The sequence below is a fragment of the Fusarium mangiferae genome (assembly GCF_900044065.1).
Source record: "Fusarium mangiferae strain MRC7560 genome assembly, contig: FMAN_scaffold012, whole genome shotgun sequence".
Taxonomy (NCBI): Eukaryota; Fungi; Ascomycota; class Sordariomycetes; order Hypocreales; family Nectriaceae; genus Fusarium; species Fusarium mangiferae.
Genome location: NW_024573932.1, coordinates 41993 through 57448, shown reverse-complemented (window position 1 = coordinate 57448; position 15456 = coordinate 41993). Strand labels below are relative to the sequence as shown.

General features: G+C 49.5%; 6 protein-coding genes and 1 non-coding gene across 7 annotated transcripts; 6 read left to right on the top strand and 1 right to left on the bottom strand.

Annotated features, from left to right (window-relative positions):
* Positions 1-66: 66 nt before the first annotated feature.
* Positions 67-2644, top strand: FMAN_07775 (uncharacterized protein; the record flags this gene model as incomplete). The annotated part of the gene is made up of 3 exons (XM_041821171.1): positions 67-970; positions 1021-2133; positions 2202-2644. 3 exons carry the CDS (start codon positions 67-69, stop codon positions 2642-2644), a joined length of 2460 nt encoding a protein of 819 aa, XP_041686977.1.
* A 1077-nt stretch (positions 2645-3721) lies between these two features.
* Positions 3722-5399, top strand: FMAN_07774 (putative sphingolipid long chain base kinase; the record flags this gene model as incomplete). The annotated part of the gene is made up of 4 exons (XM_041821170.1): positions 3722-3803; positions 3859-3909; positions 3974-4980; positions 5031-5399. The coding sequence occupies 4 exons, from the start codon at positions 3722-3724 to the stop codon at positions 5397-5399; spliced, it is 1509 nt and encodes a 502-aa protein (XP_041686976.1).
* Positions 5400-6059: 660 nt separating this feature from the next.
* On the top strand, positions 6060-7258 carry FMAN_07773 (uncharacterized protein; the record flags this gene model as incomplete). Its single annotated transcript, XM_041821169.1, has 2 exons — positions 6060-6172; positions 6259-7258. The coding sequence occupies 2 exons, from the start codon at positions 6060-6062 to the stop codon at positions 7256-7258; spliced, it is 1113 nt and encodes a 370-aa protein (XP_041686975.1).
* A 730-nt stretch (positions 7259-7988) lies between these two features.
* On the top strand, positions 7989-8861 carry FMAN_07772 (uncharacterized protein; the record flags this gene model as incomplete). The annotated part of the gene is made up of 2 exons (XM_041821167.1): positions 7989-8098; positions 8186-8861. The coding sequence occupies 2 exons, from the start codon at positions 7989-7991 to the stop codon at positions 8859-8861; spliced, it is 786 nt and encodes a 261-aa protein (XP_041686974.1).
* A 1396-nt stretch (positions 8862-10257) lies between these two features.
* Positions 10258-10635, bottom strand: FMAN_07771 (uncharacterized protein; the record flags this gene model as incomplete). The annotated part of the gene is made up of 2 exons (XM_041821166.1): positions 10258-10468; positions 10535-10635. 2 exons carry the CDS (start codon positions 10633-10635, stop codon positions 10258-10260), a joined length of 312 nt encoding a protein of 103 aa, XP_041686973.1.
* Positions 10636-13416: 2781 nt separating this feature from the next.
* Positions 13417-13532, top strand: rrna36. Its single transcript, XR_005994027.1, has one exon. It is a non-coding gene; the product is annotated as a ribosomal RNA (ribosomal RNA).
* A 469-nt stretch (positions 13533-14001) lies between these two features.
* Positions 14002-15398, top strand: FMAN_07770 (uncharacterized protein; the record flags this gene model as incomplete). Its single annotated transcript, XM_041821165.1, has 3 exons — positions 14002-14141; positions 14173-14304; positions 14351-15398. 3 exons carry the CDS (start codon positions 14002-14004, stop codon positions 15396-15398), a joined length of 1320 nt encoding a protein of 439 aa, XP_041686972.1.
* Between the last annotated feature and the right edge of the window lie 58 nt (positions 15399-15456).

The following is a 15456-nucleotide window of genomic DNA, read 5'->3' as shown; positions in this document are numbered from 1 at the left end:
TTCTTTACGGTCTTCTTTACGGGTTTCTTTACGCTCCGAAGACAAAAATTGCTCCCTATAATCACGATGCCGCAACCTCTTGCCTCCAAGGAGGCCTCGCTCTTCCGCTCCGTTATTCGATACTATGAGGACAAGCAATACAAGCGTGGTCTCAAGTCGGCCGAGCTTATTCTCAAGAAGCATCCGAAACATGGAGACACCACTGCGATGAAGGCCTTGATTTTGAACTCCCAGGGAAAGACAGAAGAAGCCTTTGCATTGGGAAAGGAAGCCTTGACCATGGATATGAAGTCGCACATCTGCTGGCACGTGTATGGCCTACTGCACCGGGCAAACAAGAATTTCGAGGAGGCCATCAAGGCGTACAAGTTTGCTCTGCGACTAGAGCCTGAGTCAGCACAAATTCAGCGCGACCTGGCTATTCTGCAAATTCAATGCCGCGACTATCAAGGATACATCCAAAGTCGAACCGCCATGCTCCAGGCCCGACCTCAAATGCGCCAAAGCTGGACTGCTCTCGCCATTGCTCACCACCTTTCAGGAAATCCTGCTGAGGCCGAGAAGGTCATGAATACATATGAGGAAACTCTGAAGGCGAAGCCCTCAAAATTCGACAATGAGCACTCAGAAGCAATTATGTACAAGAACTCTCTAATTGCGGAGCAAGGAGACTACGAGCGTGCACTTGAGCATCTCAATACGGCTGCCAAGCAAAATCTCGATCGATTGGCTGTCATGGAGGCTCGCGCCGAGTATCTTCACAAGTTGGACAAGAAGGAGGAAGCTGCCAAGGCCTACCGGGCTCTCCTTGACCGCAACTCGGAGCACCCTGCATACTACCAGAAGCTCTTGGAGGTCATGGAGGTATCAGAGGACGATTCCAAGGCTCGTAAGGCTATTTATGACGAGTATGCGGAGAAGTCCCCCCGTTGCGATGCTGCGCGCCGACTGCCGCTGGACTTTTTGTCAGGTAAATCCGACCAAGACACTAGCCAGCCACCAGTACTAACTCGTCAATAGGCGACGACTTCAAGCAGGCTGCTGAGGCCTATTTGACGTTGATGCTTAACAAGGGAGTGCCATCAACCTTTGCTAATCTGAAGCATCTTTACTCCGACTCATTCAAAAAGGACACCCTCCGTGAACTGGCCGAGAATTATTTGAACTCGCAGGGTGCTGATTCGGAAAGTAAGGATAAAGGAGAAGCGGCAGCACTGTACTACCTCGCACAGCACTACAACTACCATCTCAGCCGCGACTTGACAAAAGCCATGGAGTACGCCGAGAAGGCAATTGAGAAGGACCCCAAGAGCGTTGATTTTGCCATGACTAAGGCACGAATCATCAAGCATGGCGGAAACATACAAGAAGCCTCCAAGGCAATGGATCGAGCCAGGAAGCTCGATCTTAAGGATAGATACATTAACACCAAGGCAGCCAAGTACCAGCTTCGCAACAACGAAAACGATAAGGCTCTCAAGACAGTCGGTCTTTTCACTCGTGCAGAAACTGTTGGCGGTCCCTTGGCGGATCTTTTGGATATGCAGAGTGTCTGGTTCTTGACAGAAGACGGCGAGGCATATGCTCGCCAAGGCAATATTGCCCTTGCTCTCAAGCGATTCCAGCAAATCTTTAACATCTTTGAGGTGTGGCAGGAGGACCAGTTCGATTTCCACAGCTTCTCTCTGCGCAAGGGCCAGATCCGAGCCTACATCGATATGATGCGATGGGAAGACCATGTCCGGGATCATCCCTTTTTCTCAAGAGCTGCTCTGGATGCGATTGAAGTTTACCTCAAATTGGCCGATAAGCCTTCCGCAAATGGTGTCAATGGCGCCGATGGAGAGGACGCTGAGGATGCTCTGGCTAAGAAGAAGGCCGCTAAGAAGGCTAGAAAGGAGCAGCAGCGCCTCGAAAAAGAGGCTGCCGAGTTACAGGCCAAGCAAGACCCTAACAAGGGCAAGGATAAGGATGGGGAAGTCAAGAAGCAGGACGACGATCCATTCGGACTGAAACTCGCCGAAACCACCGACCCTCTCGGGGACGCCATGACGTTCGTTAACCCCTTACTACAATTCAGCCCCAAGAACATTAACGCCCAATTCGCTGGCTTCGAGGTCTATATGCGCCGCAGTAAGTATAATGCCATGGATTGCCAAGTTTTTTTAACTATTTATTTACTGATCCGGTTCCTCTTACAGAGAAGTACATTCTCGCCCTACGCTGTCTCACAGCTGCCCTAGCACTTGACTCCAAGTCACCCAGGGTGCATGAACATACTGTGGCGTTCGCTCAACTATTGAAGACTGCGACCGACATTGAGCTTAAGGTTCTAGAGGTGCTGAAGACTGAGTTCAAGGCAGTGGATCCTTCCACGGATCTCGTCAAGTTCAACGACGAGTTCCTTGCTGCCAACAAGGGTAGCCCTAGACACGTTCTCTCCGCCATCAAGGCACAGAGAGTACTGGGCCAAGATAAGGCTAAGAGTGAGGAGGCCGTCTCTGGCATCTTGGATATCCCTGATGTAACCTATGAGGACGCCATCGAGGGTCTTGAGGTGCTCAAGGGCTGGAGGAGTTCTCAGGTGGAAGCATACAAGAAGGCGGCCCAGGAGAAGTTCCCTGACGTGACAAGACTTGCATAAAGGGGCGTTGCTTACTTTCTGACTTGCTGATACTTAAAAAGTTTGTGGGGGTTCAGCACATGAGATGATGATGCTGAATGACATTGGCCGTATAGATGCATGTAACCGAGGCTGCGATTCCGAGGTGTTCCAGTTCAGGTTAGAAATGGGTTAAGGAAGGAGAAGGAAGGAAAGTCTGGCGCAAGGAATGACTCCGAAGATGGCGGGGGAAATGGAGTTTTGGGAACATGGGGAAAAGTTAAAGCATCAATCCATCGTGTAGAACAAGCATGCCGCTATCAGCCTCATTGGTCGAGTACATTGGCTAAACAAGAAGAAGCCGTTAATCTCTGGGGAACTGAGATCTTAGTTACATCAAACGTGATGACAAATATGAGGTAAGCCCGTAAAGGGCAATCATTCCTTGTGTCGAAGTCAAATCGACGTCTTCAAGATATCTCGTGGCTCCGCGGCCACCGAATACTACAGCTTAGTGTGGAGTTGGTTACTATCTCTGGTTGTCTTACCGCGGCACAGCCTGGCAGTTACAATACCTAGCCCCACCGAGTCTTACACTCCAGGCAGCACGTCAGGGACTCAGGCACAGTAGGTTGGCACTCACTATTGGTTGTGGCTGTCAGCTGCCAGCAGGTGCCCGCGCAATTGACTTCTTTAGGGACCTGACCAGCCCAGCCAGCCCATCGCGAATGCAAGCATTTACAGGGGCTTTAGGTCTGTAATCTCGGATGCGACCCCCCGCAGATCAACAGCCTAGGCTCAACGGGCATCCGCGTAATCCGATTGATCCTAAGAAGCAACTCCTTGCGGAAACATTCCAAAACACATGCTCGTTATCAGAGGCTTTGGATTTTGGTCTTCCCTTTTTATGTCGCCAGAGCGAGCTGCCCCAGTCCTTCATTTTCTCGATTTTCTTTCTCAAATCTGTTGCTTCTGTACGCGATCAATTTATCATAATCGCGACGATCGAACTAACCCTTGCACTTTGCCCCTTAGCGTTTTAAGGTGTTCGATATAAAACACAATCGATAAGCTCGCTGGCTGACATCAGCTTCAATGAACACGGATATTGATCGAAAAATGGACGAAGGCATTGGAATGTTGCTCCTCTTGGAGGACAAGAAGAAGTTGACCATTGGAATTGACGAACTGGAGCTCAACGGTGCGGATCTTTTGGAGAAGACAATGACGCCAAGCCCTCGACTGATCTTTAACAGACCCTGCTGCAAACAAGTCAACTCGCTCCTCCTGTGCTCCTTTCTCTGGCAGTAAGCATACAAAACTGTGATACGAGACAGCATGTAAACACTTACTGATCATGCTTCTCTACAGAATCCGCTCCCAACAATAGCATACCCTTCTACAACGTCCTTTGGGCTGAGCTCTCCAACGACCAGATCATAATCGACTATGCTCACCACGCTTCGAAGACATTGATCAAGCCTAAGAAATGGGTCTTCACGCTTGCCAAGGACGACGAGTCGACCAGCGGTACACCAGCAGAGATCTTCGTCAAGACCCTCATGACACGCGCCTACGGTGATGCGCAGTCTCAGAAACGCGCCTACGTGCTGATCAACCCGAACTCCGGTCCCGGTGGTGCTATCAAGCAGTGGGAGACTGAGGTGAAGCCGCTCTTCCAGGCGGCAAAGATGCAGATTGACCCCGTGATATTGAAGCACGGTGGAGAAGCCGTTGAACTGGCGCAAAACGCCGACCTGTCCAGATACGATACTATCATGGCATGTTCTGGTGATGGAACGCCACACGAGATTTTCAACGGCCTTGCTAAGCGACCTGATGCTGCCAGAGCGCTTTCTACGATGCCTGTCAGCCATATCCCTTGTGGTTCGGGAAATGCATTCTCTTGTAACTTGTACGGATCTCATCGACCTTCTTTCGCTGCACTTGCCATCATCAAGGGTGTCGTGACCCCGATGGACTTGGTGTCAGTCACCAGTGGTCACAACCGCATCATTTCGTTCCTCTCCCAGACGCTCGGCCTCATAGCCGAGTGTGATCTTGGCACGGAACATATGCGATGGATGGGCAGTGCGCGTTTCGAGGTCGGTGTCGTTCAGCGCATGTTTAAGAAGAAGTGTTATCCCTTTGATCTGGCTGTCAAGGTGGAGATTGAAGACAAAAGCGATGTCAAGGCTCATTACAAACATCACGCGAGCTCCACGAGCCTGAATCATCTAGCTAAGAAGCTTGATGCAGACCCTGTGGCTGAAGATGCAGGTTTGCCGCCGTTGAAGTATGGCACGATCCAAGACAATCTCCCCGAAGGATGGGAGCTGATCCCCTATGACAAGGTTGGCACATTCTACGCCGGTAACGTGAGTAATCAAAGTAGCCCCTAGATTTGGAATAATACTGACTGTCATAGATGGCTTATATGTCACCCGATGCTCCCTTCTTCGCTGCCTCTCTCATCTCGGATGGTTTGATGGACCTCGTCACTATTGATGGTGATCTGCCTTTCTTCACAGCTATCAAGGTCCTTCTTGATGTTGAAGCTGAGAAACTTTTTGACAACCCTCATGTCACCTACAAGAAGATCTCAGCTTACCGCATCATTCCTCGAGATCAAGAGGATGGCTATATCAGCATTGATGGTGAGAAGTGCCCATTCGGACCTTTCCAGGCCGAGATCCACCAGGGCCTTGGGCGAGTAATCTCCAAGTCTGGCAAGTATGAGGCCGCGGGACCCAAGAACTGGGACAAGGTGACACTAGCCGACCGCATCCATGGATGAAAAAAGAACATGACATGGGATGTATGACGTGTTGGAATGGTGGTGGCTAGGGAAGCAGATGGGAAGAAAGGCTTTCTGGCGATAATGATACCCACGTAAAAGGATGCGCACATAGCAAGACTTTTAGAAGTAGCACTTTTTAATTCAGTGATTTAGTTCTGATTAGAGATTTGTTTGAGCCCACCGCCCTGTAGTAGTTACCTATTATGCTTTTCGGTATAAGATTGGTCCTGTGCGTAGCCCAGCAATTAATTGAATCTTCGATGTGACAACAGAGGAGAGAAAATATATTAGGCTTTCTAGGTTATCACTTAGATAGCCTCGCCCCTACTTAAGGTAGTCGCTTGAGATAATAACAGTCCCATATTATTCAAGGCACAATCAAGTCTTTTAGCCTTCCGCCCTCACCATGAGGTGGTGATAAGCTGAGACTGACGCAGGAACCAACAGTGAGTGGATCGCGGGGTCCTTGAAAGCTACCCCACTGTCAACCTCATGTCTTCACAGCAACTAACTTCATTCATCCTCTTTTATAGTCGATAAGACTCTGTGCTCCGCGCTACCAACAAGGCTCTCAGTTCTGTTAATTGGAGGCTCAAGGCATTGGATTTTCAGTCAAAGTTCCTTTCTGATACCGAGGGAAGCTCATTTGTGCCCGATATGGCCCGTCGAGGTCGAGGTAACAGGATGCCATCGGGCCCCTGGGGGAGATTGAAACCTGTCGAGCAGGACCCGCTACAAAGTATTGGTCTTCCTTCTAAGGGTGATGATAGGTGCGTACTAGACGGTGAATGTTATCTAACAGACACGGGAGATTGACCACTTCCCATAAGACAAGAGACGAGCTGACGAGAGGCAGCTTACTCAACCCCAAGACACAGGAGTGGTATTATAATCAGATAATTTCACGTTTCCTTGCTTTCTGCACAGAAGCCGGTGATAAGGACTCAATTATACGGAGTTTCGAAGCTCTCGATATACGAGCAGTTGATCCAACTCCTGCAACATCATACACCAGACCTCCACCTGGATACAGACCGTCGTCCACGACAACTTCTGCAGCAGTGTCGTCTTCGACACCAGCCCCTGAGACTTCAGCTACAAATGCTGGTAGTTTTTCTCAAACTACCGAATCAGATTCCGCTAATGCTGCCGCATCGCCTGCATCGTCTGCGCTGAGTGGCACTCTGAAAGCCCTCCGTGCTATCATCCCGTCTAGTGGACCATCAACTTCTATGTTGGCAGCTATTGAGGACCCTGACAATACTAAATCTCTGCAGGATGTCCTCATGGCATTGAGAAAGCTTCGAGAAGGTTTGGTGGCTACAAAAAGAGCCGATCTCTTCTCGATCCAAGCATACATCTTCTCTATCCGCCTGTCCATTCTCGCTAAGCATCCTGAGTCTTATCACCCGGCGATTCTACACCTTCTCCGATACATGGCTATATGGACACCTATGGTTCATAGTGAGATCGAGGAAATCGCCGGTTACTTCATGTTGGATGCCGCATGTCGGCGTAGGGACCTGACCGAGGCATATTTCATCAGACAAGACTTCAACATCAGGAACAAGAAACTGGACCGGATACTCAAGGCGCTGGCACACGACGACTATGTCTCATGGCAGTTCTCGAAGAAGCAAGTCAGCCGACACTGCTTAAAGCTGATGGAGTGGGCCGACGACGATTTGAGACTTCACACCTTGAAATGCTTTTCAAGGTCGTACTTCAACGTGGATCTGCCCTTCTTGGAGTTTGCTACTGGTCGCAAGTGGGATGAGCTGAAAGAGAAGGACAAGGTTGGATGGGAACTTGGCGATGAAGAGAAGGTCACGATTCGGAAAGTGAGAGCCAAGTGAAAGCCAAGTGAAAGCCTTATCCCAGGCAGCGTTGGCATTTTGCTCGGCTGCTGGCGGCAGGTGCGAGCAGTGTCTGGTTTGAGGAACCCACTTATACCTAACTCTTGCCGTTGCTTCAGTTCTAATGTACAGCGATTCTCTTTCACGATACCACTCTTCTATTGAAGCTTTGGTCTCTACTGCCGTTTCTTGAGTATGTCTGACTATATAATGGATCTCAACCAGCAGATTACCTATCATCATGGCCTCATATATATCTCTAGCGAACATCTGGCAGGTATTGTTCTCTGCTCTCCTACTAGGCACATTCCGATGAAGGTGACGCGGTGGAGGCCCTGATGGGCTGAGAATTGGCAAGTTTCAAAGACGGTGCCTCCTTACCTACTAATAAATGAGCAGTGCCGACCTGAGGCCTGTAGGCTGTGTTTGTTTTCTTCCACCAACCTGACCTAGCAACCACAACTCATCATCGCGAACTCACTTGGCGACCAAGGTATTTTGGAAATGAATGCAGATAATTTTCATGAATACTTACATTATTTCAAGTCTAGTTAACTTGAGCATCGCTGCGAGCGATGGCTAGCAACATCAAACTACACCTTGCTTCACGACAAGATTCTGCTCTCTTCGCCTTCTCTGCATCACTTGCAAAGTGAAAGCGCACTCGACTGGATTCCCTTTTGATCCTCACGCACCCCAATTAAGTAAAACCACTCCTTCTGATATCGCCATGGCACCTCCGCGAAAGAAACCCCGTACCCGTGTTGGTCCGAAGGAGGACCCTGCCGATGAGCAGTCTGCTGGCATTCTCACGGACTTTCGCACCTCCTGGCTTCTTAAGTATGCGCTTCTCTTTCGCCTCAAGCTCAGAGGCGATTCAAATCTTGCGCTGGGGAACAAGAGTCGCTGACCTATATGCATGCACAGGAATGATGAGCAGCTAGTCGAGCTCAAGGTGAAAGGCGAAATTTTCCAAGTCGCCAAGAACGTCCTGACCAAGAACTCGGAGTACTTCGAAAGCTGCCTCAACGGTCGCTTTGCCGAGGCCAAGAAGGGAGGCGTTGAATTCAATGACGAGGACATCGAGCCGCGATACCTAGGTCTCTACATTGGGGTCGCCTACAGTCACTCCTCTATTGTCCCACATGCGCATCCCCGTCCTGCCCAGAATCCCGAGGCAGCACCTATCAAGACTCCTATGCGAGACTATGTCGAAGTCTATAAGCTTTGCGACCGCTTCATCAGCCCCAGTATGGGTGAATTTATTGCCCGCTGCATTGACGTCGCCATCGGCAATGGGCACCGCGCCCTCTACCGTACTGAGGCCGACCAAGGAACGCAGAAACTACTCATGCGCGACTTTGCCGACGGCTACGAGGCTCTTGACATGCAGCACGGCACCCAGGTTGAGATTGGCGACCGGATGATCACCTACTTCTGCGAGGGGGTCAGCTACAAAGCTTGGATTGAGACCATGGAGGACCTTCGTGATCGTCCCAAGTTCATTGGCCATGTTTCTCGCGGCTTCGCGACGAAGCTCCAAGAGCTTCAGGCCAGCCGTAAACTCAAACGCAAGGAGTGGGCTGGTCCGGGCATTGCCTAGGAAGACAACCCTCACAACGAGAGAAGAAGAGGATGAGCTTCTTCAGAAACAAAGTTATGGCTATTCGAGAAATACTCGACGAAGAGTACCCCAATGATGATATAATGATATGATGATATGATGATGCCATGGGTGATGATATTTGGAACCATTGTGAAGGATGCATGCAGATGCAGCGTGACCAGTCGCTGGTGAGCAAGTGAAATGAGACTGTTCAAGAACGTGACATGATGACATATCCCGCGAAAGAGCTCAATTAGCATTGCTCTAGTTGCCGCTGCAGAGCTTCATGTTCAGTGGTTCGGGGTGTGAGTTGGTCGAGGTGTATCTTATGATTGAACAACATCGGGACCTCGCATAAACAGGTAGATTGGCGAGCCGGTAAGGGATATGATTGGCGTGCCTTATTTATTTTTAAACTCAAACCTCACATTTGACTAGGTAGTTTGCTGTCTGCTTGATTTTCAGTTTACATTTTGTTTATTGCTTGGCTATTGTTTGTTCATTCCCAAAGTCATTAGGCCCATCCCTGACACTCGCTCCTCTCAGATTTATCCAACCACCTCCGCGGCAATAAACCAATTCTCTTATTCATTGAACTGAGGTATTTCTCGGCTTAAAATTGGACAACCTTGCCCAGACGAAAAAGTCTTATCGTATCAACGTCGCATGAAATCGCGGAAGATGACCACCGGGACAAACGAGGACGTAATGGACATCAATCACCGCGCATGGGCAACGTCAGAGACAAGTCCTCGGAAGTGTTCCTCTGAGCTGATAGGGGTTCTTCGGGCCAGGGACCGGCTAAATCGTCGGGAGTGGGGCCTTCGGGGGTGTTGGGTCGGGGCTCATTAGCCGCCGGGAAACCTCGGCCTGTGATCCAGCGAGGCTCATGACGTTTTGGGTCGAGTTGAATGTGAAAATTCAAGGCATGAGCATGTGGGACTGGGCGAACAACAGACAAAACAGTTGATCGAGGAAGAACAATAAGACAACGTGTGTGGATGAGAGAATGGTTGTGACCTGTAAAATGGGATATTTCTATACCCAAGTAGTGTATTGCAGTGCAGTGTAGTCTTTCGTACGGCAAATCTGTCGCTAGGTCGTGAGATAAATGTGGGATCCTGATGAAAGCCAACCAGGTGAATTTTCCTTCCGAACAATAATCCCAAGCAGCAAGATGGTATTCCTTTAAACGCCGGTCCAATGCAGTATTCCAAGGCTTTAGGTGGTCGTCAAAGCCGAACCAGTAAACTCCGACACATCTCCGGGGGAGGTATCGCCGTCGTCGCTTCAAGCAAATAAAATGAGAGAAGTGTGTTGTTTGTAGTAAAGCCCGACACTTTGGTGTTTTTATTTTCCTGTTTTTCTTTGTTTCGTCCTCGGGTGGATTCATTTATCGCTTCTCGTAATATTGAACGGCCTTTTCGAGTTCGTCGAGGCTTGATCGATCGCCGTACATATTCATGAGAGCCTCATTTCGCTCTCGGTATGCTGCATTCTCGCGCTCCATGGCTTCCATCTGAGCGATGCGTCGTCTTTGGGCCATCTCGAGTGATAGCTTTGCTCCGTACCCAATAGCCACAACAGCCGCGACGGGCTTGACCCTGTAATTGATGGTCAGCATCCAGTGGTGTCGTGTGACACTAAGTAGTGTAGTATATGACACTTACAGCTTTCCAAAGGACATTCTCTTCTGGGGACGAAGGTGAGGAACAATGTTGGGATGGATACGGGCGGCAGTGGAAAAGGATTGTCGAGGAACACGCATCATTGTGAAGGAGGAAGAGGAGGAGAACAAGGTTGGTTGTGTGAAGGTTTGTGTCTGTTTAGGACTCGGCAAGGGTTGGCAGGTAAGGCAAGGTGAGTTGGATGTAACTCGGTAATAGTAATCCGTGCTTGAACTAGTCTAATGATGGGAGGAGGAAACGGGAAAACCGTTGGGGGGAGAATAGAGCGGAGGAGAGTTATTATAAGTTGTCTCTCCTGATAATTGTTTCGAGTGAGAAATGTGCCAGCTGCCTTAGTCTAGGTAGGTAGGTATTCTATGTATGTGTTGCTACGTCAAGTGTAGTGCATCTCCGGCTAACTAGAACCCCGGACTTGGACAATGTGTACTGTATGTACCTTGACGAACTGGGGTCATGATCGAACGACAAGACGCCTTGGGGATGCCGGCGATGGGCGATAGCCAGAGAGAATTGAGCCTTGAAGTTCAGACACAGACAGGGCAGTGGAGGCAGTGGGGCGGGGGTGTGAGTGCGCCGCCGCCCCCAGAGCAGAGTGGCAGAGATGGAGAGGAGCGGCACAGAAGCCGAACAGCGATCAGGTGCCTGGAAGCCCGACTAAACTTGCCTCCACAGAAGGGGGACCTTAGGGGATGATCCCGCTGTGGAAAATGCCCAAAAGCGTAAAGGTACTAGAGCACACACACGCTCTGATGGTGAAGTGGGGAAAGCTGTGGATGGAGCGGGAGTGGGCGTTTAGTGTTAGCGTGTGGCACGATGCGGGATGAGCTTGAATTATGGCGGGGTCGAGAAGGATTGTATTGGTTGGGGGGTTCTTTGGTCTTGTTCTATTTCACTGGCTTGTGCCTCTGTGAAGAGAATTGATGTGTTGTTGATTCCTTGACCGACAAGATTGAGGCCTACTGAGCATGAGCAGGCAAACGCATAGGATTGCTAGAATATGGAAAGCATCCACGACAACTTCACAATGAAGCCATTATCGGCTGGAGTCGGGTCTCACATTTTCGTCGTCACTGTCACTGTCATTTTCTGGCATCTGCCCCAGATCCAATCTTTCAATTCCACTGAAAAACATTCGACCAAGGTAAAGCTCCCACCAAACAACGGCACCTATCCACGGCCAACAGTGGGGGCATACCCTCCAGTCTCACCACCATGACCTCACCATGGCCTTTCTTGGGGGTTGAGTGGCCTGGTCATTCTTCCAATGCTGAGATCCATCATCCATTGATTGTCCCCTGATGATAATGCCGGCTCTTGTGTGAAATTCTCCTGTTTTCTCCTTTGGCTGGACCTATTGCTGAGTTGCACTTGACCCTCTCCCCGATTTTAGTGGCACCACCTCCAGCGTCTCGTGCATCTTGCATCTGCATCTGTTGCACATCTCAACTCGATGAACCTCGCCCCGTCTCCAATACTGCTTTCATTCTCACACCACCAGACACGGCGAGACATGCGTTTCTTCTACTTTCTTTTTCTCAGCATGCGTTTCTGTGTTGCACCCTTTCGGTCACTTTCCGCTTTCCCCGCATCTCCCTCTCTGTACGACATCTCTTGTTCACCTTGGCATCAGATTGTGTCTTACATTACGGGCGGATACAGGAACACGTAGCTGAAGACGCGTCTCTTGGACTGCTGCTGCAGAAGCTGTCTAACGTTAGAACATGGCGCCTGCGCATAAACCCCCTTTGAGTAAAGTAGCGTTTCCCCGCGTCTTCCATTTCACGCGATACAGCACTTGGCTAATTTCCTTCCTTGGATATAATGCAATACTAGGATCCGCCAATCATACGAATCGACCCCTCTAGATCCTCGTCTTGCTGTTCAGGCATTCACAACTGACCGCTCATCAGGCAGAGAATCAGACAGGTCAGGTAACAAAAGCTCATTGCAGCAAAATGCAACAGAACAAATACTCCTCTTTTGCGCCGTATCCGCATTCATTCATTCATTCATTTGCATTGAATGCCCCCTTCCTTGCAACACGTTCAGCCTCATTCGGCTCACCCTAACGTTCGTTATGGAGAATTCAAGGGTCCAGGCTCCATACACGGCCCAGACAATTACCGGCTCCACGCAAGTTCATGGCTCAGTTCTTCTCGGCAACAGCTTCATCTTTCAGGCGCCGTATTTTCATTGCCACAATTAGATCGTGGAGCTTCTGGATATACCGAGACATGAACCCTTTCTGACCACCTTGTGATAACCTGGCTGCCTGGCAAGCACACACTGCAACCCCACGTCACAGATCAACATCCTCCACTGTGACGCTACCTTTCAACCTTTATTATTGGCTGATATACTGGTTATACCCCACGATTTGTGAACTCACGGACGCCATCACTTTTTGTGAAATGTCATTTCAAAGGAGAAATTAGCATTCATTTTCTTTTTCTTCTCTGAAACGGAGGTCCTGCAGCCGAGTGTCTGTCTCCATAATCCGGACCGGTAGTTACACGCCTCTTCCCAGCATGATTAAGCTCAAGACGGCCCGGTTACTATGCAGCAACTGAGCAAACAGCCCTTGCATGTCGAGGCGAGGGGGACATCCTCGAACAAGCGCTTCACTCTTCACTTCAATACCAACGCCTTAAGGTTGTAACCGTGTCGGTTGCAGCATAAAGACACAGATTGGGTATCAACATGAACGGGAGTTTGACCAACAAGAGCGAAGCTCAAGGAGACACTGGCCATATATACATAGACCATCGAGTGGACGAGAATGGGCATGTAGTCCATGATGATCTCGTACTATCCATGCTGTAAACCCGCGGTTATAAGCCGATTTGTTACTGTGACTGATACATACGACCATAGGTAGTTGAAAATGCGGGATCCCGTCTGCTCTCCCATAGTCAAGCCACTAACCGGCGGATTAGTAGTTGGGTCGGTGACGACCAGCGAATCCCCGCTGTTGTATGTTTTTTGCTGTTTATATCTACTAATTGACTTTTTGCTTCTGAATAGGTTGTTAGACGAATTGTAGAGAGTGAGGAGGTTTGTTTTTATAACAATTGCTTGAGAACGGACTAACTAGGCTGCGAGAGACGGCCCTTGTAACTCTGACTCATCTACCCAACTCCATGCCATCACCTCGAAACAGCTTCCATGGAACCTTCAGGTAAAAAGTTGTAGATGGAACAAAGTAAGACGGTCTGGGTACCAGGCGCATATCGATGAACAGAAATCTTGCAATGTCTTCGTCAAAACTGGCTCCCAGCCAAGCAACAATGATATGTTTATTGCCAGCTGAAGAATTGCTCCGCGATCTTCTGCTTGGGTGTCGACAACAGTTGGTGACTCAAGAACTGGAGATATGGATAACTGGTGGCTGGGTGAGAGATCCACTTCTGGGGATCCCCTGTTCTGACTTGGATATCGCTCTCAGTACCATGACTGGTGTGCAATTTGGCAGTCTTCTGACAGAGTTCCTCAAGCAGAATGAAGCCTCCTACCGGCAGCGAGCCTTAGACTTGGGAATCGAGTTTACACAGTTCAATGGGTTCCATTCAACCAAGAAGAACCTCGACAAGTAAAAAAAAACTAGAGACTGCTGTTGGAAGAATCTTCGGCTTAGACCTGGATCTTGTCAACTTGCGCAAGGAGGTCTACGACGATAATTGTCGTACTCCAGAAATGGAGTTTGGCACCGCCGAGGAAGATGCTTTCAGACGTGATGCAACTGCCAATGCCTTGTTCTTTGACCTGCAAAATCGAAAGGTTGCCGACTTATACTCGCAGAGGCCTGGATGACCTGTATGCTGGCATAATACGGACACCACTCGAGCCGAGGCAGACCTTTCTCGACGATCCTTTGCGTGTGCTACGTCTCATTGGCATAGGCAGCAAACTCGGTTTCGCTCTTGATTCCGAGGCTCTGAGCTGCATCAAAGAGCACGAAATTCACGTTGCTCTAGACGAGAATGTCAGCCGAGAGAGAGTTGGGATCGAAGTCTTTAAAATGATGAAGAACCAGAACCCCGAGCTATCTTTTTCCTTAATTCATGAGGCCAATCTTTATGGAACTGTCTTCCTGTCGTTGCGCTCTCCTCTGCATGAGCCCCTTCGTCATCTCCTCCCCCAGGAACCCGACAGGCCATGGCCACCCACTTGGTCTCGGGCAATCAACGCTATCACGATGTTAGCGCAGGATCCAGCACGAGAATTTTGGTCTTTGATGGAATCTGAGAAACAGCAAGACATGTTTTGGGCGATGGTCATTTATGCTCCGTTAGCAGGGCTAAATACCAAGGATCATAGGCTTGCCGTTGACGAAGTTACAAATGCCCTGAAGGGCACCAGGCAACTTTACAAGCTTATCGAATCGTCGCTAGGGAACTTAGAATCTATTCAATCCACTACAGAACTGGTTGTCAGCTCTATTCCATCCCGGGGCACGATTGGTATGAGGATCCGAAAATGGGGGCTTTTCTGGGGCTTACAGGTTCTTTTCTCGGCTCTTGGAGAGATAGTATACTTGAGGCCACAACCGGAATCTCAAGACCCGAGTCAGGAGGACATCCATAAGGTTTTACAGAGACACGAAGCCCTGCTCTCACTTGCCCAGAAACAAAGGCTGGATTCGGTTTCGTCGTTGAGGCCAATTTTGGATGGAAACGCCATGAAAAAGGCTCTTGGGGTCAAGCAGGGAGGGAAATTCCTTGCCAGGGCAATTGAAGGCCTGCTTGAATGGCAACTTGATCATGAGGAGGCAGACGAAGCAGCGGCTGAGGCATGGCTTCTTAGCCAGAGGGAAAAACTAGGCCCCCCAATAGCTGAGAGCAAATGAATTCCCCAACTCGGCTATCCGATTCATAGGGTACGCATTTCCAGCACCCCGAAAGTTG